This window comes from Podarcis pityusensis (genome assembly GCF_964106645.2).
Source record: "Podarcis pityusensis genome assembly, chromosome: 1".
Classification (NCBI taxonomy): Eukaryota; Metazoa; Chordata; class Lepidosauria; order Squamata; family Lacertidae; genus Podarcis; species Podarcis pityusensis.
Window position 1 is genome coordinate 94,238,019 of NC_138028.1, and position 24,083 is coordinate 94,262,101.

General features: G+C 40.7%; 2 protein-coding genes and 1 long non-coding RNA gene across 5 annotated transcripts in view; 1 reads left to right on the forward strand and 2 right to left on the reverse strand.

Moving 5' to 3' along the window:
* Positions 1–4,256, forward strand: part of LOC308479212 — a 34,274-nt gene extending 30,018 nt beyond the window's left edge. Inside the window, exon 4 of the long non-coding RNA XR_013987554.1 lies at positions 3,231–4,256. This is a non-coding gene — a long non-coding RNA (uncharacterized lncRNA). The remainder of the gene's footprint in view (positions 1–3,230) is intronic.
* The window catches only part of ZNF148 (zinc finger protein 148), a 34,797-nt gene extending 22,382 nt beyond the window's left edge, over positions 1–12,415 (reverse strand). For 2 of the 3 annotated variants that reach the window (XM_081006687.1, XM_081006688.1), the window contains exon 1: positions 11,986–12,415. The gene's annotated coding sequence lies outside the window, so the exon portion shown is untranslated. The remainder of the gene's footprint in view (positions 1–11,985) is intronic. The other variant, XM_081006685.1, reaches the window with a different exon arrangement.
* Positions 12,416–21,387: 8,972 nt separating this feature from the next.
* The window catches only part of SNX4 (sorting nexin 4), a gene marked incomplete at its 5' end in the record, with an annotated part of 35,849 nt that continues 33,153 nt past the window's right edge, over positions 21,388–24,083 (reverse strand). Inside the window, 2 exons of the mRNA XM_081008437.1 lie at positions 21,388–23,215; positions 23,584–23,698. Of these exons, the coding sequence (XP_080864563.1) occupies positions 23,168–23,215; positions 23,584–23,698 (163 nt within the window). The 3' untranslated portion in view covers positions 21,388–23,167. The remainder of the gene's footprint in view (positions 23,216–23,583; positions 23,699–24,083) is intronic.

Below are 24,083 nucleotides of genomic sequence, written 5' to 3' on the forward strand. Positions count from 1 at the left end.
ACCTCCCCTGTGAGGAAGAATGAGCTAGAAATTATCTTATGAATAAATCAGATACATAATTAAAAGTAATTCAGACACACATATATACTGCAGGGCAAGATGACTCTCATCACCCAGTCCTAGATTCAATGTGAATACACAGGTTTTGTATGCGTATTTCCTCAGCTTGTTATTATGAATGGTTGAAGGACCAAACACTTCAGACCAAACTGGTAACCAGAGTACCAAACAACGCAAAGGAGACCAGCCTGTCCTGTTCCAGCTTGGGCAAAGATCTACAAAGCAACAAATTAGGTTGCAAGGCAAGAAATAATTCTTTACCACTAGATCCGATTCTATAAAAGTAACGTTCAGATTAATAATAGCCCCAAACAGAAACATTGTCAGGAATGATCAATTCTAGTCTACCAGTACAATGAAACAATATAGCAGGCCACTTATCTGACAAGGTTTTAAGAATCACAGAGATATCATAGCTCAGCAATAGCAGCACAAGCCTTGCAGGGAGAAGGTCTCAGGCTCAGTCATTATCTGTTAAAAATGGATCTTGGCTGGGAAAAGTCTCAGCGTGCAACCTTGAAGAGCTGTTGTTGGACAGAATATATACCACAGGGCAAGATGATGAAAGGGTTGGATTTTTTATTAGGTTGTTTCATATCTTCTTGTGATCCTCATCACCCAGTTTTGAGAATGTGAGATTTTTCTGAAGGATTGGCACTGCTAGGCAAGATGCCTCCATTGTGAAGAAAATCAGCCCTGAGTGCTCACTGGAAGGACAGATCCTGAAGATGAGGCTCCAATACTTTGGCCAATACTTTCTCTTCATGAGAAGATAAGACTCGCTGGAAAAGACCCTGATGTTGGGAAAGATGGAGGGCACAAGGAGAAGGGGACAGCAGAGGAAGATGGTTGGACAGTGTTCTTGAAGCTACCAACATGAGTTTGACCAAACTGCAGGAGGCAGTGGAAGACAGGAGTGCCTGGCGTGCTCTGGTCCATGGGGTCACGAAGAGTCGGACACAACTAGACGACTAAACAACAACAACAAGGCAAGATGCCCTAATGTTCTGACTCAGCATAAGACAGCTGCATATACAGTCATGTAACTGCGTCATTATCCAGTGCTGGATGAGTATACGTAGCGTCATATCAATAATTGCTTACGATACTGCCATATCATTATCCACCACATACGATAACAAAAACCTCTGCCCCAGCCACAGAATCTAAATGCATCAGTACACATTACTACTCTAGTTTTGTCCAGTGCCTTTTAAAATAAGAAAAAAAGGTGTTGGTACTCACCATGAAGTTGTTACAGTAAGTGCCACACTTTTAACGTTGGGTGGGCTGCCAGTACTGCATACCCTTGAGTACCCCCCCCCAAAAGCACTGGTCTTGTCTTTCATGAGAAAAGCCTGTTCACATCTTTTGCAAGTGAATCCAGTTGTATAGCCTTTCACAGCAATGGTAAACATACTGCTCAAGTATAAAAACCTCTGCTCTGAGCTGGGACATAACTCCCTATCTTGTTCAAAACCCCAAAAGAGTTACCAGTAATAGCAGGCAGGAAAATTTTCTCTCATTCTCTCATTCTTACTGGTCAAAACATAAATGCATATGTTTGTTTTTTCAAAACAACACTTGGAAAGTGTAATTAACAAACAAATATGTGTTTATATGTTTTACTCATTATTACTTTATTTATTGTTATTGTTATTAGAATTTATATACCGCCCTATACCCGGAGGTATACCAGCCAGATTTTTTTCCTCCCTTTCCTCCAATAATATGCAGCAGTAATATGCCTAATAGGTTATTGGGAGTCTCCATCTGAAGCTATAATTCCTTCTATTTAACATTTCTGATTACATCAAAAAATATCAGTAAAGTAATACTGCCATATGTAAAGTTTTCAGTTTTTGATCCTGTGCAGCACTGATGAGAAAGTATTCAGCACTAGAATCCTTCATTCAAATAGGTACTTTATTTGCTACAATAGGTAATAGTATTATATTTACTGGTAGTTCTTTGGATATCAATGGAACTATATTTATTGGTAAAACAGGCCACCAATGGCAGCAATACTGCTGTGGGGCTGAGTCTATATTTTGAAGTTCCCTCATAAAAATGGTATCAGATATTTTCTGTAGAACATGCCTCAAGACGTTCTACTGAAAGCTGGACAAAGCAGTCTTCTTCTTCTTCCCCACTGTGAAAGGACGTATGGATCCAGGATTGGCCTCCACAGTCACTTACGGACTCACTGTTAAGACCATGGTAATGGAAGACAATCTTACTCGGCTACGAGTGATCGCCAAAGAAGAAGTTTCAAGAGAATGATCAATCTCTGTATACACTGAGCTTCAAGTGCACAAAATTATAGGCAAGAATATCTTCCAGTCAGTTTTCTTGATCTTTACAATAAAAAATAAAAAATTTGCACTGTAATAAAAGAGTAAGAAAGTTCTTCTATTACATGTAAGATTTTTTAATAGTATGTCAGTAAAATTCCTATACCGTACTGTTTTATCTTAGGAGCATTTCCACTTCTGCAGAGACTCCACAGGGGCTCCCTCTAACTTCCCACCAGCTGATCAGAGGTAGCGGCAACCTCCTTTGAACTTTAAGAAATATCATTGAACTGATGTCATTATGATATCAGGAAACTGGCAGGTGGGTGGTCCCAGCCATTTCTCAAAGTTGGCCAGTCCATGTTTTAAAGACCTGTATTAAAAAGGTATGTTGCTCAATGAAAGAATAAAGTAATGATAAATAGAGAACTTATAGAGAACTTGGTTTTATACCAAAATACATCTTCATTAAACCATGACACTATGTTTTAAATTGATTTGGTCCTATTGATTTCTATAGAATTAAATCACTTGAAATGCAAAGCAAGAAAGAAAGGCAAATGGAAACAGAGTCATAAATTGCAACTGTTACTTGTTAGTTTAGCATATTTATACAACATTAAACTGTATAAACATTATTAATTAATTTATTTCCATTTCAAACCTGCCTTTTGAAAGCTTGGGAATAATGAAACATTAAATAGAAAAAGTCACTATTGCCCCATATCTTTTTGACTTAGGGCATTGAAAGTCAGACTAAGTAAGGAAAATGCTGTAGACTTGAAATCTTGTGAGCCTCTAAGGAGGAGAGTATCACCATTTTGGGGCAGCCACTAAGATAACCTCTCTACATGTCCTTTTGTTTCAACTTGGCAGATGTGCATCTTAAAGACTGGAATGGTACACGTGAAAGTGAGACTGAGTTTGTAAGGTACAGGAAGCTTTAGAGGTAATATGCGTTTCAACAAAAGAAATCAACACACCCTTAAAACTGTAACTGCCAAAGAGAATGGGATCACTGATGCTTCTAAGAGTCTGATACTCTGTGCGTAGAGACAACTGGAAAGAAGAGTGAATGCTAGTTCCACTTGCTGACCAGGAGCTATACTCGCACTCTGGAAAAGCACTAAAAGCCATTGGCATTACCACTCAAGCAGAGGAAAAAATCCCCTTCACATCACAGAAGCACTGTGCAATGAGGTTTTCAAGATGGAAAGAGAGGTCCCTGCAAAGACATTTCCTAACACCGGTACATCCTTGTGCCAGCAAGGAACTCGAAGCAGAGGACTGTTCCCTTACTCTGCTCTGCATGCCACCACAGCTTTTGTGGCACAAAACTTTGCTATCACAGCAACAACAGGGAACAGAATTGAGCTGCCACTTGGAGAATTTCTCCTGTGGCATATGAGCAAATTCGAAGACTGAAGCAATGCCATTTAACTCCACAGCATTAGTGAAGCAGAAAGTTCAACAAGATCAGTGTCTTTCAAATGTTTAGATGCAGCCATTCAGAGCTGAGTGATGGAACCACAATATCATAGCTTGTATTCTGCAACAAAAAGGCTGGAGCTCTGCAGATTTGCATGTGTTGAATCTGTAATGCAGAGCTAGCCAGCACAGTACCCTCCAGATGTTGCTGAATTACAATTCCCATCACCCTGACCATTGGTCATGTTGTTTGGTGAAATGGGGACTATGTAATCCACACACAAAAAGGCTTTTAAATGTCTCTTTTTGATTGTGAATATATTATATTTCTGCTTTGAATCATTTTCAATATAAAGCAATTAAAGATTTTTTCTTGATAAATTAACAAACATCTGTAGGGCACCATGTTGGCTATCTGTGCTGTAATGTTCCCAACATTATTACTCTAAAATATAAAATTATTATTTCTCTTTGTTCATGTCGTGCTATTGATTTAAAACTGGCTTACTTAATGCTATGTGCAAGGAGAACGGGATGAGGAGTATTTAGCCCTGCTTTTTTCTATCCAGTGACATCGCAATGCAACAGACAGTTAAATTATCAACTGCACTGGGCATTTTTGCCTTAAGGGAACATTTGCCCATGGGCTAATCCATTGACTAGAATTGAAAGCAAGGACTCCATACTCATCTGACAGTTCTCATTATTATTATTATTATTATTATTATTATTATTATTATTTATTAAATTTGGTAGCACTGGTCGATGATCTCCGGCGGGCTAGGGACAAAGGTGAGAGCTGTTTCCTAGTTCTGCTGGATCTCTCAGCGGCTTTTGACACCATCGACCATAACTTCCTTCTGGACCGTCTAGAGGGGCTGGGAGCTGGGGGCACTGTTATACAGTGGTTCCGCTCCTTCCTCCTGGGCCGTGTTCAGAAAGTGGTGGTGGGGGATGAGTGTTCAGACCCCTGGGCTCTCACTTGTGGGGTGCCTCAGGGTTCTGTCCTCTCCCCCATGCTTTTCAACATCTACATGCAGCCGCTGGGAGAGATCATCAGGGGGTTTGGGCTGGGTGTTCATCAGTATGCGGATGATACCCAGCTCTACCTCTCTTTCAAATCGGAACCAGTGAAGGCGGTGAAGGTCCTCTGTGAGTGTCTGGAGGAGGTTGGAAGATGGATGGTGGCTAACAGATTGAGGCTGACTCCTGACAAGACAGAAGTACTGTTTTGGGGGGACAGGAGGTGGGCGGGTGTGGAGGACTCCCTGGTCCTGAATGGGGTAACTGTGCCCCTGAAGGACCAGGTGCGGAGCCTGGGAGTCATTCTGGACTCACAGCTGTCCATGGAGGCACAGGTTAATTCTGTGACCAGGGCAGCTGTTTATCAGCTCCATCCGGTATGCAGGCTGAGACCCTACCTGCCCGCAGACTGTCTCGCCAGAGTGGTGCATGCTCTGGTTATCTCTCGCTTGGACTACTGCAAGGTGCTCTATGTGGGGCTACCTTTGAAGGTGATCCGGAAACTACAACTAATCCAGAATGCGGCAGCTAGACTAGTGACTGGGAGCGGCCGCCGAGACCATATAACACCAGTCTTGAAACACCTACACTGGCTCCCAGTACGTTTCCAAGCACAATTCAAAGTGTTGGTGCTGACCTTTAAAGCCCTAAACGGCCTCGGTCCAGTATACCTGAAGGAGCGTCTCCACCTCCATCGTTCTGCCTCGGACACTGAGGTCCAGTGCCAAGGGCCTTCTGGCAGTTCCCTCGCTATGAGAAGCCAAGTTACAGGGAACCAGGCAGAGGGCCTTCTCGGTAGTGGCACCCGCCCTGTGGAACGCCCTCTCATCAGATGTCAAAGAGAAAGATAACTACCAAACTTTTAGAAGACATCTGAAGGCAGCCCTGTTTAGGGAAGCTTTTAATGTTTAATAGGTTATTGTATTTTAGTGTTTTGTTGGAAGCCGCCCAGAGTGGCTAGGGAAACCCAGCCAGATGGGCGGGGTATAAATAATAATAATAATAATAATAATAATAATAATAATAAATTTATAGCCACACTTCCTCCCAAAAAGGGCCAGGACAGCAAACACACAAACAAACAAAAACAATTAAACAGCTAAAAGCAATTCCAATATAGATGCATGCAATAATCCCATTTCAGAAACTTGTGCATATTAATTCCTGGGACAGCATCCAAGATGTCAGCCTGCTTGCACAACGATATTCTGTTTGCACAATGGGGCTCCCCTCCTCCTCCCTTTCCCCCTGCAGCTCCCCGCACACCCCCAAAATCTGTTCTGGGGCAGACTAAATGGGGCAGACTATTTTGGGGAGGAGGGAAACAGGAAGCCCCACACATCCACTGCTGCAACGCTGGGTATCTCCTGTGCAGGAGCGACAAGTGGAGCACTGGTAAAGGAACAACAGCAGCAAGTCAGGGGTCAATTGGGCAGTTGTACTGGAAACAATTGTGTAAGCTACCATGCTCAAAGAACAGCTCATTTGATCAGGTGCAAAGTCCCATTGAAGCCTCCAGCTTGCCTGTTGCATTTCGCTTTTGTAAACCTCTTCAGATTTCATAGGTTGCGGCATTAACTCAAATAAATAACAACCAAGACAAATAGCAGTACTAATGATCTGGGCAGGGGCTTCCAGTAAGATTATACATTTTATAAGACTTTCTCTGTTGGATAACAGCCAAAAGACTACAGATGGAGTAGATACTTTGAGAAAAGTGTGTATCTTTGGTGTTCTAGAGTATAATCATTCTTCTGTGAGCTCATTTGCTATTTTAAGGATAAGTGGGTTTCTCCCACACAGATACTATTTGTGTATTTGGTCTTTTATATAAAAGTTGTGTGCAACACCTTTAAAGCAGGTAAGCACCCATTAGAAAGTCTGATTGCCTTGGCTAACAAAAAGAAAGGAGGGCCAGGATATTTATTACCTGTACTTCCAAAGTTCTCATCATTAAGTTGACTTGGGTTTCTTGCTTGAGTCATGTGGAATCAGCAGTTCTACAACATGGTCTCTACAAAATACTTCCACCTGGACTGATGGGGTCCTCAGGTTGCTGATGAATGGGTGGTGGTCCTACATTTTACCAAAATTACTATCTTCCATCACATCAAATTCTGCAATTCTAACGTTTAAAGAGTACTGTTATCACCATATGCCATTTTTAATATTAGCAGCCTAGGTGCATTGTTTGTGGTATCTTTTAAAAATGAGTATCATCCAAGGAAAATTAAACTATATGTTACATTTTTTTTAAAAGGCAAAAATAAAGTAATGTTGTGAACCTGGGTGTTTAACCATTTTTAGGCTGAGGGCCACACTAATCCATGGAGACCAAATGTCAAAGTGAATGTGCCCAAAGTGAAAAAGTGAGTGTGGGTGAACTGTAAAAGGAAGTGAGCCTCCCCCTTTTTAAGGACACCTTCTGGAGGCTCCTGGGGGTCAGAAAAAAATACTTTTCATACCATGCAATCACAGCAGGGGGGCTGTGGGAGTGATGGGGGGAGGAATTTGGGACAAATTTTTGAGAGGTCATGAAACCTTCTGGCATTACAATATCACAGGAGCAGTCAGTTTAAAACATGTTTTTGGGGGGGAAATTTAAAAAAAAATGTTAACTTTGGAGGACCACAATAAACCTTTTGACACATCACAGCAAGGATCCACAGGAGAGTTTTTTAAAAAATTAAACTGCAAATTATGGGAGGGTCAAAAAACCCTATTGGGAGCCTGCATACAGCCCACAAGTTAGGAACACCTGTTGATAACATTTCATTGAAACTGGCCAATCAAATGCAATGCTTTGCAAAATTCAAAAATCAGTGCAAATGTGAAACTGCTCAAAAAATAAAATATTGCACTAGAGCGCTATAATAATATGTGATCTATTTAATAATATAGTTGGTATAACAAGGCCTAGCAACTTTTAGTTGTTTTATTTGCTGTAACCAAATTCTTGATGGCTTGACAACTCTTTGACCCTAGTAAAGTATAATCTCTTCAAACCAAGTAGGCTGAGCAGTTTCCAAATTGCACAACATCACCCCTTGCAAACTAAGGTTTTAATGGCAATATTCCTATTTCAAAAATGCATAGTGTTCCAACATACCTGTGTCAAACCATTTTCCCCATGCACCTGTTGCATGCTTATGACTTTCTATATGGTTTCTCAGTGGAGGGGCCATGGTGAACATCCAATGATGTCAACATGCAGTGGGACTTCCCTTTCTCCCCCGCCCCCCCCCGCCGCCCCACAGCTCCCTGTGTACCTTGCAAATACACTCCTGTGAGTTGGGGAACCCCCTGAGCATATTGCAGGGTGCAGGTGCTTTCAAGGTGGGAAAAGAAGAAGGAATAAACCGCTTTTGTCACAATGGATATCACCTCAGACTTTTTCTTTACCCAGCGGTGTGCAGGATACTCTTTAAATAATTGTCTAAATATTAACTTTCATTCCTTGCAGGCTTTGACTGAATTCTAAAGAATGATTAGGTGCTTATACAAAAAAATAAATAAAAAATAATGGAATCCTAGCATTACCATAGCTGGTTGGAGGAAAAACCTGTCTTCTGAAAGGTTTGCAACTGATCTTAAATTAGAGAATCCTTTTGTGAAAGAAAGAAATAACATCCCAACTCTACATTTGTAGTTGAGGTTTTCTTCTTCTTCAGATATTATTCTGAAGCATCCAATAATCATCTCCAATACATGAAAAGAGAGAAGTAAAGTTCAGTATTTTTCAATTCTCTATTAAGTTGTATTCAAATGGCAGAATTATGAGAGCTCTTAAAAGGGTGTCCTTCTATCATCATCTGATCTACTGCTACATAGACCAAAGCAGTCAGAATGATAAAGAGATTATTTACAGAAAAACCCTAAGCAAAACCCCAGTTTATGAAACTTTAGTAGTAATTACATTACCTAATTGTTCCTCTAATCACTTAGACATGACTTGAAGAGGTATCAGTTTAAATGTATATAATTTATCAAAAACGTGTTACTTTGGACTGTATCCAAGTACATTATATTTAAGAGTACAACCACTGAAGTAAATGGACCTAAGTTAGCAATGTCAATCCAAGGGTTTACTCTGAACAGGACCAACATTGGACATAGTCCTCTATCTTTTTAACGGTTATCTATCATATATGGTCACAGGCAAAAACTCCAGTTTTCTTGCAAAGACAAAAACTATGTTTAACAAAAACAAACAAAAGCACTGCCTCACATTTTCACATTCAGGGCAAGATGTGTTATAATAAATAGCCAGCCCCAAGTGTTTGTTCAATACTGGTAAACTAGTTCTGCATACAGATTTTAATAGACGCCCCAGCCTGAATGAACCCTTCTCAAAGTTAAGAAAATATCAAGGCTACAACCCTGCACAAAGTTGCACATCTGCCAGTCCTACTGAAGTCTGAGGAACCTATTTGTGGATAACTCTGGCAGAACCGCAGCCAGCATTTGTGTAAAAAAATAAGCTCTCCCAACTCTCTATTCTGAAAAGGAAGAAAGCCTTTTCCCAAATCACTACCGACAGTTCAACATTTATCTGTCCCACAAAAAGCAATTGTTATTGAAGATTAAAATCCAAAAAGACTAAGGTCCTTCAAACTATTAACAACAGTTAACCTAGAAAATACTAGTTACATAACAAAGATAACCAACAGAAAGGATATTGTACCTTTAAAACTCTATAAAGGTCTCTCTCTTTTTTGTAGACACTTATAAAAAACATGGTGGAATGTTATCCAACATAACTGGACCCCAATCTTCTAAAAATGACACAGAGCAAGAAGGCCTCACAAAAATTGTCTTGAAACGGAACTATCTATTGAATTCACATATTTTAGCCCCATTGATATGTTGAAAATGAATACAATCTTACATTTTAGGAAAACTTTAAATCTAAAACTGAATTTTCATCTACAGTATAAGTGTCTCAACTTGTAAATGAAAGCTTTGATGATCTCTCTTATGCCCCACAAGCACTTACTCCAAAATATTGTTTACATGGAATGTAACCAGACTAAAGAGGGAATGGGATAGTGGATTCAATTGTGGTAGGTAGCAGATAGCCACAGATCTGGCAATACTGCTTTCAGATATTGGATTACAATTATATTTATGTAGTCCACCATTTAAGTCTGGATCTGAATGTTTCTGACCTTTCCACAACCATTTCTGAAAGAAAGCAAATGTATTTGGGCCAAGTTTTAGCAACAATTGAGTTGGCCATTTTCAATGTATTTCTTTATGAGAACACTTTGAAATTATTCCCATACAAGCATAAATATAAAAACCTCTGGGTTGGAATTGTTCAATCACACAAATTTTTAGAGACAATCTCTGGACAGATAGCCAGAACTACTGCTGACAAACTTTTCCTCAGAAATTCATAGTGGTGACCAATTCCAATGCAAGATCTTCCATTCATGCATCTCTACTGAAATCATTCCAAATGAACTCCCAAGGAGAAATACACAATGCTAGAAGAAGCAGGAAGTGTGTAGATGATGATCAAGTATCTCTATAGCTTAGAAGTAAGTGTATTTCTGGGTCCATAGTGGCACCCCAGTTTTATCTTCCTATTCATGCTGAGCTTGACTCTTAGTAAATACTCCTTGGTGCCCACTTAGCAATGCTCTCCTTATGACAAGGTATGTACTTTAATATACAACTGTTTATAAATAAATGAGCCCAAACAGTATACTGCAAAATCCTTATCACATAGGAGTATGAGCTAGGCTAAGTTATGTATCCAAACAGTAGTTGTAGGAAGTAGACAGTATGTGCGTGCATGTCTCAGTTCCGTAATTCAGTACCTGAAAAAGAAATGTATTTGGCCCTGTACTGGAAGCGAGGGAAGGAAGGTTTAAGATTGCTCTGCATCTGGAAACTGATGCAGTTCACATTCTGACAGTCTTGTGCAGCCTGATGCTCTACTTACTCAGAAGTAAATTCCACTGAGATTAATGGCATTTACTCTCATGTAAGTGTGCACAAGCCTGCAGCCATAATCTATGTTTCTGACAGTCTGTCTCTAAGGAGACTGGAGTCCCCTGCTGAACAGGAAAAAGAAGCTAGATATCTCTGTTCTGCATATCTATTTACAGGCTCTTCAGATTCAGGGCATGTGGGTCTCTATGAGACTTACTCTTGCGGCAACAATTCTGAAAGAGGAAGGGGGAAATCCTGCAGAAGATTTACCTACCCATCTATATCAAAATGCAACACTCAGAGCAGGACAAAATTGCCTGTTAGGTGTTGAAGATGCCTGTTCATAGGGATCTGTCAATCCCTTTGTCTCTAATGTTTGCCCGGCTGTCTTCAGGAATCCTAGGGATCCCTTGCTGGAACAGGAAGCAACCAGAGTTGGGGCTGGCCACTTCTGTATCAGGCTGTCAATCACAGGGTTAGGTAGTTCAAGGGGCTGATGGCAAGGGGGTCATCCTTTGTAGTCATGACTGTCCCAGTGTCAAGCATCTGAAGGGTAGCCTATGTGACTTATTTTTTTAAAAAAACAACAACCCTCAAGGTTATAAAAACTGCAAAGAGGGGAGAGGAAGAAATCACTGTGGGCCAAAGGTTTAGGAATGTGCATTTCTGTAGATCGGTCATCCCTGCAAGTCCCTTTGTCTGCCAGGCTCTCTTCTCCCTTTTTTTATTTTTAAGGAGGCCACCTTGGAAGAAGAAAAAGAAGAAGAAGAAGAAGAAGAAGAAGAAGGGGGGTTGGGAAGCCTCCCGGGGGAGATCTGCCCGCCGCCCCCGTTCCCCCCATAACCCCCTTCCTCCTTTGTTTGCCTATATCTTGTCTCCTTTGCCTTTGCCTTTGCTGACCTACGAAGGGCTCGGAGGGCTACCGGAGCCCCAGCGAGGCCTGCTCGCTCGCTCGCCCGAGATCCCAGCTCTCCTCCTGGCGAGCAGTTGCAAGGCCCCGTGCAAGCGGAATCTGGAAAGGAGGCGGGGGGGGACACGACGGAGCCCGGACTCTCCCCTCCCCTCAGCCCCCTTTCGCCTCACGCACTTGGCACCGCCACCCACCCACCCGCTCCAGGCCCGAAGCGTCTCCCTCCGCCCGCCCGCCCCTCCCTGGCGGGGCCGCCACAGAGCTCAGGCGCCGAGGCCCCACCAAGGAGCCCGGGCCCGCCTCCCGTCCCCTCCGCGGCTGGATTCTTACCGGCGGCCCGAAGCTGGGGAAAGAGTAGGGCGGCGGCGGCGGCGCGATGACGACGACGGTGGCAGAGGAAGGCGAGGGCGGCGGGGGAAGAAGAGGTGATGGGGGGCTCAGAGCCCCCAGGCCGCGGCTCCGGCTCCTGCCCCGGGCACCATGATGGCGGCGGCAGCAGCAAGCAGCAGCAGCGATGGCTCCCTTCCTGCAAGAAGCTGCTGCAGCGGCGGCGGGCGGCAGGCCGGTCGGGGAAAGCGCAGCCGCCTCAGCCTCCTACTGGCGGTGACAGCGACGGGCCGAGAGAGAGAGCGAGCGAGAGAGAGCGCCGCCGCGGTGCAGCTTGGGAAATCGCCCGCAGGATCCGAACCCGCCGCCAGAAGCAGGTCTGCTGCTGCTGCTGCTCTCTCCCCCTGAAGGGAAGGTGGGTGAAAGAGCGAGAGGAGTAGTAACAGGGAAGCGGAAGGCCGAGGGAGGGGAAGGCTTCGGAGGTCTCAGCCCCTGGACTCCCAAATCTCTGAGTGAACTGCGGCCACCAGCATCAAGGGCTAATTCGATTAATCGGTGTGGTTTCTAGGCCAGCTTGGACTTCTGACTTGAAATTCAGCACTTGGAGATCAAGGAGGTGGGGGGAGAAGAGAATAGCAAGGGGGCCTACCTAAAAAGTGCAGAGGAGAGTGCAGGAAGGGAGTAGATGCTGCAACTGCATTGGGGTGAGCAAGGTTAAAAGGTGTTAGGTAGTCCTATCTTGGGTTATTCCACACCCCTGATGTCCCCAAACTGACAACTGATGGAACACGGTAAGGCAAACAAAAAAGTGCACCAGCATCATCATGCAAGAGTTGGCCAAAAATAATTTATAATTTATAAAAAGAGAAAGCTACAGTTGCAGAGCCACATCTGAAAAGGCCCTGTTGCCCACCAATCTGGTCTTCACTAACAGTAAGCCGGAAAGCAAAGCCTGTTACTGATCTAATGGATCAGGTAGGTTCATCTCAATACAGTAGTGAGTGACTAGACAGCTGGTAGTTTCCCCTTCTAGGATGAATTCAGATGTGCTGCAGTGAGATTTTGGCCTCCCAGCACCTGCATAATCCCTCAATCCCTGCTTAGATCATGCTGCTAGAACTAGAGCTATTCTCCAGAAGTTTGTCACTACAACTCCCATCAGCTCCACCCAGCATTGCCTTTGTTCCTGGATGGTTGAGTTGCAGTCTAATACATCTGGTGGATACCAAGTTGGGGAAAGCTGCATTACAAAGCTGAAGAGACAACATATATAAAAAACCCCGCCTACAATCTATACTCATGGCATTTTTGCAAGTATTAAAAAATATATACCAGCCCATCTATGCACATATACATTGAGTGTGACTCTGACAGGCAATTTGCCCAGAACTGTTACTCATCCTAAGCAAGCAGCTAACAATAAGATACTTGGACTGCAATCCTAAAAACATACGCACACACAAACTGCACTTCTCATATGGGGTACTTCCTAACTGGTAGCTCTTAACGCTACCCAGTAGTCCTCCCACTGTTAGATATATGCAGAATTGCAATTGACTTTTCACATTTTTAGGTAAAAAGTGTTGTGTGTTTCATCTACACTACTAAGTGTGATGCAGCTTTATGGGCAGGGAAGGGGCAACTCACCTGAGCACAGCATTTTTTGATTATCTGTTTCCAAACATTAAAAAAATTCATACCAAAGCACTTTTTCCATTTCAGGGACACTGCACAATTACTTCAGTTATGTTAAAAAGTAGATGAAAAGGGTAAAATGGAAAAATAATAATAAACACAGTGATAAAATGGCACAGACTGAAATGGCAGTTTGGGCTTTTAAAAATCATTTTGTACATTTGAGTTAAGACATTTTTTCATTTGTGTGCAGTTGTTCAATTTCTTTTTTTTTTTAAGTAGTCAAAAATACAAATTAAATATTGCCAAAAAGCTGTGCAAATGAAATGGCCCCAACCAGAAAGGTAATAGGTGAAATTAGTGCTAGACTGGGACCTAGGAGACTGGGGTTCAAATCCCTACTCACCAATGAAGCTTACTGTGTGACCTTGGGCCAGTCACACCTACCTCACAGGATTGTTATGAGGATAAAATGGGGAGGTAGGTAACAATGTACTCTACTTTGAGGGAGGAAAGATGAGATATAAATGGAATAACAAAGAAATAATATCACTAACACATCAAGGCCACTTTACATGCCTCTTAACACAGATGGGAAATATTGGATATTGCAGTGCTGTGCTGTTGCTTCCACAGGAGTCTAATTTTCTGGGTAGACTGATGAAACACAGGAGAGCAACAGTTGATGAGAGTGTAATAAAGATGCCCTCTTTTCCATAGGAAATAGTGTGGATGCACTTATAGACAGCATTTTATACTCCCCACATCCATGAGTATTAGGAAGTTCCAGGGCAGACTTTTATTTGATGATGTTCTTTCTGAGGAGAGTGTACTGGAGACAAAGAGAAGAGACACATGAATATGCGAATAATAGTATACTCAAGTGTAATATACTTTTTATAGAATGTTCCACTTTTTACAGGCGCTGCCTCTTTGCTGACAAATGGTGTTCTGCTTCCAGCTTCTTTCATTTGTTGCATCTTTTAAAAAGGAATTTAGATTCCTCAGAGCCAAGCTAGACATAAGGAGAAAAGATGTGTAAACAGAGATGTTTAAGCCTGCATCTGTCCCAATCACACTGCTTGTAGGGTTGGTGGATAATAAGCTATGGGGCAGTGGGAGAAAAAGTTTTAGCATCTCTCAGCCCATGTTATCCTTTTTCACTTAATACCAGACTCTCATTTTCTACATGACTGGGACAGATCTGGGTTTAAGTACACAGCCTGCCACCATCATGACTAGCTTTGCCTCTAATGAGAAATAGAATGAAAGGCCTCCAGCACAACAAAAGCCACTCCTTTTTCCGAAGCTGCATCATCTGGAATCCTTTCTCAAATTTGTTTGGCAGCCTGTAGTTAGTTAAATTGCAGGGAAATTATGGTGAAGGCACTGGAACAAATGTCAGCAGGTCTGTGATGTTTCTGATACTTCCACAGCTCTCCCACACTCCCGAGATCTTCAGCAACATACTACTATGGTAGTGCCATTGTGCTGAGATTATCATCTCTCAAGACGCTGTGTATAGCTGAATTAACTTGATTAATCAGTAGTGATGGCCAGTTGATATTCCTGGAGTCGCCTGCCTGTCACAGAGTGTGCCAAGATTGCACCCTTTTGCAGTTTGTAGACCACAAAACTGAAATACTAGTAATTAATGAGCACCAAATTAAACTATTTCCTTAACTGTTGAGCCTGAACTATTCTCTCACACTGAAATGAACTAATACAAACAATTTATAAACATTTCACAGGAATCTTAGAATAAATATCCACAAATATTTTAATATCATTTTATGAAATACGATCTAAATATATTTACCGGTACTTAGGCTGCAATCCTGAACACAGTTACAGAGGGAACAGGCACAAAAGTGTTCTCTTGAGTTTCCACGAAATGTTATTCAAATGTCAGCACTTTGAATTGTGCCCAGAAATAAACAGGTAGCTTATTAAGCTATTGTAACATGTGCTGTCTATGGCAGGCTCTGGTCAATAGTCTGGCTACAGTACTGTGAAGCAGCTGAGGTTTTCAAACACTCTTCAAATACAGAACTAGTGGTTACAGCTGTCCTAACAATATAACCAAGGCATGTGTTGCCATGGCTAGATCTGACATCTAAGAATGGAAACAGTAGTCATACCTGGGCAAATGCTCCTGGTCACTGTTCAAAACTGGTTTTACAAGTTCCGGGCTGAATCGAAGAATGCATCCAAATTATGACTGTGGGAACCTCTTTTTTTGCAGATTGAAATTCAGTTTATTTGCCCTCAACACGCCCATTGGGTTTGGACTTAGAATTTGAACAACTTCATTGAAATTAGATGGAAACAAGATATAGAGTAGGGTGTCATCTGCATATTGGTGATACTGAACCCTCCAGACCTGGATAAACTCACCCAGTGGTTTCATGTAGATGTTAAATAGCATGGAGGACAAGTTGAAACTTGAGGGACACCATAGGTCAGTAGCCAAGGCACTGAACAGGAGTTGCCCCAGCACCATTTTCAGTAACTGCCCCACCAAGTAGGACCAGAACCACCATAAAACAGGCTCCAAAGTTTCATCACAGCCATCCGGTCCAGAAACATAGCATGTGATGGTATGCAAAGTTACAAAGAGGTTGAGTAGAATCAACAGTGACTGTGACATACTCCCTCCGTCCAGTTCCTGGCAGAGATAATACACCAAGAGAACCAAAACTATATCTTATCTCATAAGCTTTCAGGATTAACCTAGTCTCGTAACAGCTTATCAAAGATCATACCATATTATTATTGTACAAATAATACATTCTCAGAATGTTAATGTTCAAAACATTATCTAAAAGGTTATTCTAACACACACAAGATGGATGGACACACACACTTCAATAATTGATTCTGTAGTAACAACCACCAATGTGGCACACACATGCCATATGTAGTAATATTAAATAGGCACCCACAATCTTAAATTGACACCAGTTCATTTAGTGAGAATTACTTCCAAAAAGCTACAGGATCAGGCTGCAAGACATACAAATTATTTAAAAAGCCCTGTCATGGTCATGCAATAGGGCAATTTCAGTACACACACATTTAAAACATAGGCAAGTTAGGAGCAGGAACAATTGTTGGAAGTTTATTTCAAGCAGTGTTTTGCTTTGCTTGCTGAAACCCAAGCCTGTATAATCTAGTAGAATTAGACTGAACAGTATATATGTAACTGAGACACTAAAATGTTGTCAGATGCAGCAGAAAACAGATGTAGATTGTGCTCCCCACCTTACATGCCCTGTGTCAGAAGCCAAGCAGTACAAATAACCAATGATACAAGTGTTGCAAAAATTATACAGGCTGCTGGAAAAAGAGCAACATATTAACGGAGGTATTTGCAAATACCACAGACATTTCTATGCATCATACATCAATGAGCACAACCTTAAGGGGAAGGAGCAACATACAGTGGTGCCTCGCAAGACGGATAAGACGAAATTAATCCGTCCCGCGAGTCTCTTCGTCTTGCGGTTTTTTCGTCTTGCGAAGCACGGCTATTAGCGGCTTAGCGGCTATTAGCGGCTTAGCGGCTTTAAGAAAAAGGAAACAAACTCGCAAGAACTCGCAAGACGTTTCGTCTTGCGAAGCAAGCCCATAGGGAAATTCGTCTTGCGGAACGACTCAAAAAACGCAAAACCCTTTCGTCTAGTGAGTTTTTCGTCTTGCGAGGCATTCGTCTTGCGGGGCACCACTGTACAGTGGTACCTCGGGTTACATACGCTTCAGGTTACAGACTCCACTAACCCAGAAATATTACCTCGGGTTAAGAACTTTGCTTCAGGATGAGAACAGAAATCGTGCAGTGGCGGCGCAGCGGCAGCAGGAGGCCCCATTAGCTAAAGTGGTGCTTCAGGTCAAGAACAGTTTCAAGTTAAGAACAGACCTCCAGAACGAATTAAGTTCTTAACCCGAGATACCACTGTATAGCTTCAGCTAAAGAGGATGCACATCTATAACAAATGGCTTCTACAGAAAAGACTAAAAATTTAGACACTTCTAACATGTAAAAAATGTAACCATGCTACACTAGCGACATGAAGCGCTGCATATTTTGCCAGATACAAATAGAGCAGTCTGGCTACAGAATTTGTGAAAAGTCAATGGCTTAAGGGTTGCTTAGAATAAGCTCTGATTTTTACTCTTATTTTCATGTAGCATACAGCTGAATATTTATTTAGTTCATGTCATAATATGCCACCTTCCACTGATATGAAATAAATTCTTATTAATTTTGGCATATTGCTTATTAATTCTGGCATTTATTTATTTATTTGTTGTACTGGTTTGTGTATTCTGACTAACATGAATCATCATTGCACATTACACCTGGGGAAAATGTTGAAGGAAGGGCACACTTCCCATCTAGTACTTTTATCAGTAATGTACCTGCCATATGTTGCATTTAGTCTTTGCCATGGTAGCACACAGCTAACACAACAACAAACATGATTCACTTCCCCTTCAAGTCTCTTTGACCGTGTCAGAACTGTAAGGGAAATTACATTTTAGCCACCATTTTAAATTGGGGGTGTCTTGAAAGCAGACCGCACAGTAAATCTGCAATACCTTTCCAATTCTATGGAACCACATAAACCAAAAAATCCGGTACAGTATATAATTTTTGCCTGTGGCTTTTATGGCAATCCTTGAACTAATATATAGATCTCCTTGAAAAGCTTGCAGTGACTTGTATGCTGCTGTTTTTCCTGCCATACCTGTTTCATTTTTAACCATGGTTTAACACACAGTCCAGCAATTGCTGCACTAGGCATGTCCAAGCCTTCAGCATCGGGCCAGAAATAATAAATATGTGCCTCCCCTGAATTTTTAATTTTTGTTTTGCTGTATAGAAAGCAGGGGCGAGGTTGAGATCATGTAAAGAAACACAAATCTGACATCCTGCTAGAGCTGTCGAAAAAGAAGTGGCTCGTGGATCTATCAGAAGTGGATATGAAACTTTCAGCCTTGATTCTTCCAGTTCCCCTAACACACCTGATACTTAGAATGCAATTTACCTTTTTCTGCCAACAATTGCATTCCATAATGGCTGGCAGTTCCAGAGGTCAGATTAAAGATCCCAGCAACTCAACAATGCGGATCCTACTTAGATGCAACAGGAGAGAAGAATTATGGCAGAGTCTGGGACAGGAGAGAAGCAGCAGGCAGAAAGGGGCATTTGACAGTTGCAGTCTCCAGACTCTATTTAGAAGGGGAAGTTTACAATGACTTTAACACCCCATTTTCACACAAGAAGATGTTTGTTATGTGGTACCTATTTCTTTACAGATTCCTCTCCTGTGAAAATGTCGTGTTAACCGTTGCAAATTGTTCTGCCTTATTTTTGTGTGTGTTAGGCTACTTTGAAATACTTTGACACTAGGGGGCAATATGTAATCAAACATTTCTTTTACCTAAATACTTTTCATTCTAAAGAAACAAATTTTGGTAGACACTAGTTGGGAGATGTACGGTTATTCACATCTGGGTTTATAAAATGTGTTTGTTTGTCAGTAAGTACTTTTTACTACATTCATAAATCAAAACTGTGCCCAAAAATCAATTACAAGAGAGTATATATAGACACCACAGTTCAGTGGATAAGTGGAGTTAAAAAGCACAAAGAGCCTATTCAGTCCATATCAAATTTTAAGCAGAAAGGATAGTCTATTCCTCACAAGTTTTCCTTACCTTGAGAAGCTATGCAGTATCTAGCAAAGGTTCAGATGATCCAAGGCTGCTGCTCCATATCTACCTCTCCAACGAACTCTCTGTCCTAAATTTTTCATAGCAGAAATTTCAATTTGTGAGCTCACACCTGTACTATGGGGTGGGGGCAGGGACTACAGAGGTCCTTGGCTACAAAACAAGTCTGAATAATTATTTTTGCAATCCAGCATGTTTAATATTGTAAAATTATTGTTGAAATATCCATCTCTGTAAGGTAGTTGGAGTCAGGAGTCAATTGTCTGAGATGTCAAAACAGATATCTGAAATACCATGTTGATACTGAATATAGAAAGCAAAATGCCCAAGAAGTATCTGAGCATCTATGTGCAGTATAGATATATTCCTTATGCAAATATTAGCTTACTAGTTTACCTGTCTGAAAAATTATTGGAGAGAAATCCATGCATAGTTGATAGTAAGATTAGCTAGCTTACTTGCTAATGGTTGATGCAGGCACATGTTCCATTTGTCTTGTAAATGTTCCACTTCTAATACTTAATCTTCATATAGATGCTGACATTCTGAAGCACAGAGCAAGCCACTGTGATTGTTGGCATACTCCCGACAGCTTTCCCTGGATACTTCAAAATAGCAAAATGTACTGAACTAACAGCTTGCCTTTTGGGCACCATAGTAACATAGTTAAACTCTCTAAAACTGAGCTCAATACGAGTTAAGGTTTTTCAAATATGGCAGGCTAGAGAGAGGTTCTATCAACTGCTATAGTATTTGCAGGTGAGATAGGAATATGTTCCTATCCATCCACTTGTAGAAACATTGTTGATGGGCTATGCACACAATTTTCCTTTTGCTGAGTAGCCAACATTTCAACAACACACTATTAGAACAATTTGAAACAGAAACAGACTTGTTTCACAGTACTGCAGAATGAAATGAGAGCCTATAGGGGATGCCAGCTTTTCTGAGACATGTTGGAAAGTCAATTTGCTCCAGTCTCAAGAAACCAAAGTGAGGCAAACCTTTAAAAATGCTAAAATCCTGCTTTAGTAAAGCAGTACATAAAGTTTTTATGCCTTATGTGTTTCAGGTATAACTTGTCAGATGCAATGCTTGTTTTGTGTTTTTGTCATATCAAAGTTCTCTCCTTTTACAGAAAACTTCTGCTAACGAGACTTTTTGGTCTGCTCCAATAAAAAAAGTTAGTATAGTACCTTGAAGCTGCACTCTCTTCAGTGTCTTGAGGAAATTGGCAGTACCCTTTTTGCCTCCTCCACTGCTTTGAGGGCATTGTTATAATAATATATTATATACAGGATCCCCAGCAATATGATGAAGCATCCTTGCTGAGGCTAATTAGATCTAGGTTGGGTCAGTGCCTGGATGGAAGACTGTCTGAGAACAACATGCACACTCCCTTAAATTCTACAAAAACTAAAAATTGCAAGCAATACTCTCCATGAAGTATTGGACAGATAAGATGCGGGAGTCTGCTGTTACTGAGAATGAACGAGAATGCAGGAGGGCAATGAGCTTATTATTGATAGCCCAATCCATCTTTTAGGTTACATCTGAAGCAGTGCATCAACCAGCATCCTCATCTAAAATAGGACTGATGTACAGTGGTACCTCGGATTACATACGCTTCAGGTTAAATACACTTCAGGTTACAGACTCTGCTAACCCAGAAATATTACCTTGGGTTAAGAACTTTGCTTCAGGATGAGAACAGAAATTGTGCAGCAGCGGCAGCAGGAGGCCCCATTAGCTAAAGTGGTCTTCAGGTTAAGAACAGTTTCAGGTTAAGAACAGACCTCTAGAATGAATTAAGTTCTTAACCCGAGGTACCACTGTACTAGTTTACTTTGAGCAAAAATGAATTTGAGGTTACTTTTTTTTAGAGAGAGAAAGAGATGTATATTAGCAATCAAGAATTTGAGTCCCACATCAAATGAAAATGTACCTCTTAAAAAGTAAATGAAGCCCAATATAGGATACAACCATTTTAATAATTGGACAATTCAAAATAAGTGCAAAAAATACAAAAAATAATAAAGTGTAGTTTTATTTAGCATTTGGCACAAAGCATACAACAACCTTTTGATCCCTTCTCAGATTTAATACAGTTAGCAAGAAAAAGGCATACTAATACATTTAAGTTATACAGCTTATGAAATAGAGGGGCGGGATAGGGGAAGGCACTAGGAAGATCAAGTGCATGGAAAATATTGACTCCAAGTGCCTAGTGGTATTAAATTAAGGCACGACTACTCTAGGAAGTTTACTAGAAAAATCTAACTTTGTAGCTGCTTATTGTTTTTTGGAATGTACAAGTTTTTACTCAGTTTTAGGACCCAGATTCTACAGTTCTTTGAAATGGAATGATTGGCAATAGATATATTCATCTTAAGGTGGATGAATTTTCCACTTAAACAATAAAGATGAAACCATTCTTAAAATAAGTTGTTAACCTTTAAAACCACACATCAAAAATTACATCAATTTAGCTGAAAACATTTTACTCTGGAAACCTGGTTTTATAACTGCAGCAAGAAACAAGATCTGATTTGGGGGAAATAAACAGATTAAGTTCTTTTTGGAATATGTAAACTAATACAGTGTTATCATCCGAAATAATTAAATGCATACTTGACAAATGAATACTATTAATCTCAGAAGCTTTGCTACAATTATGTCTGGCATGATTCCACATTTACTCAAGTGACATTTTAAAGACTCCTATGCAGAAGAGCAAATGTGCATTAGATCTTTCCTACAGCTGGGAATTAGTGTCTTGCATTTTAAGATTCAGAGCGAGCAAGAGCAACCTTGCTTTTGAACACACTGTACCAGAGAAGACACCAAACAATTCATTCTATTCATTTCCCTTTCAAAAAAAAAATAAAAATCTGGACAAAATGAGTGCACTAAACAAAACAGATGCATATACATATAAATGCAATTCACATTTATGTTGCTACAAGTGTAAGCAAAAGCAATTCAGATTAATAGTGTTCTTCCAGGTGGGGTGGAACGCTGTTACTATTCAACAAGGGAAATAATTTTATGTTCAGCATAATCTTAAAAAGACACATTGATGCAGAACCAAATACTTTTAACCTAATGGATGATGCTGAGTAAATTTAAAGCTGGTGTTAAGCATTTTTACTGAGGTCAGTAACAGTAACTATTCAGTGCTAATTGTTCAATCATGTGCTGGCAATTAGAGAAATTCTATAATAGATTTCTATTGGTTTTAAATTCAAGCACAGAAACACCACATTGTACTGTATGGAGCACCCCCACCGTTTAAAAATTTGATATAAAGATTAAGCTAAGTTTTTGAGAAAATGTTTCTTCAGAGATGCATAATGCATGTGTTATGTTACAAATGGTGGTTAAACTTTGAAAACATAATTTTGTGCCATGACAAAAAAATAATAATGGGCAAAACATCAGCATATCTTATAGCATTACAATTGTGAAACAGCAACATATGAAGAAGGGGTACCTGGAAATGATTTACATAGTGCAAAGATTGGTGGTTCAAGAGCCTAGTATGTTGAACAGTTTAGTTTATGTAATCATTAGAGCCAACTTGGATCCTCCTTATAGCCTTACCTCAAGAGAGAACTACAATGTTCAATTTGCTACTGCATGCAAAAGAAGCCACAAGGTGGCCATCAAGGAACAGAGACCAATTCTTTGTGCCCTAGTTTCACAAATACACCAATTCCATGGTTTAATAATGTAGCAACTTAGTATCCATGTTCATGCACTTGTGCTTCTGTTATCTGGCAATTTGCCACGAAGGACTGAGTTCCATACATCACATCTTGCTGAAACATTCTTTTGCATTTGTCCAAACTTGAATTCCCTTCATAAGAAATAGAAAAAAAACCAAAGAAAATGCTGGTTTTGAAGCGAGCTTTCAAACTGACAGTTGGATAGAATCAACTACCCAAATCCATGCATCCATTTCCACTTAAAAATCCTGGGAATTTTACACATGATGGAGGAGCACAAATCTTACATTCATCAGGATTCAGGATTCATGCATGCTCTATGCTTAAGCACAAACAGAATGTTCCTATCCCCAGAGCATAACAGAATAGGGCTTTGGAAGCAGGCTACTGAGTAATGCAGAGAGGAGTATCCTGAGGCTTCCCTTCCTGAGGGCAGAAACATGTATTAAATCTTCATACTGTGCTTCCCAAGTTTAAAACATTAGTCCAACAGACTTACCTTTTTGCACATGCTGATCTGCATTACAGCATAACTTATCAGGGCCTCTTTCAAGTCATGGTTCTTTTGCTCTTTGAAGCGTTCAATATCAGTCCAGGCACTTTTCATAAAGTCACTGCAATAAATGGAAAACAAATTACTGCAAAAATTGCCTGCATCATGTAAGCCCAAACTATCAATCCTGTTATTTACTGGATGAACAATTGCCGCCATCCTACTCAATGTGAGAAGCAACTGTAGCTGCTCATGAGAAGGGGACATATTCAAGAAAGGTTGTGATTTTCAGTATTTTTTCAGGATTCCTTCTCTCATCTTTGCTCACTAATTGCAGTTGTGCATTTATCAATTTAATGTGTCCTTAATTATCAATCCAGATTCTCCAATTAGCTCAACTGGGATCAGTTTTATATACAGGATTAAATTTTTGGATTAAAATACTGGATTAAAATTTTGGTGCCACATGACTACATGTAATTAATGCATTTCCCCCCCCCCCCCCA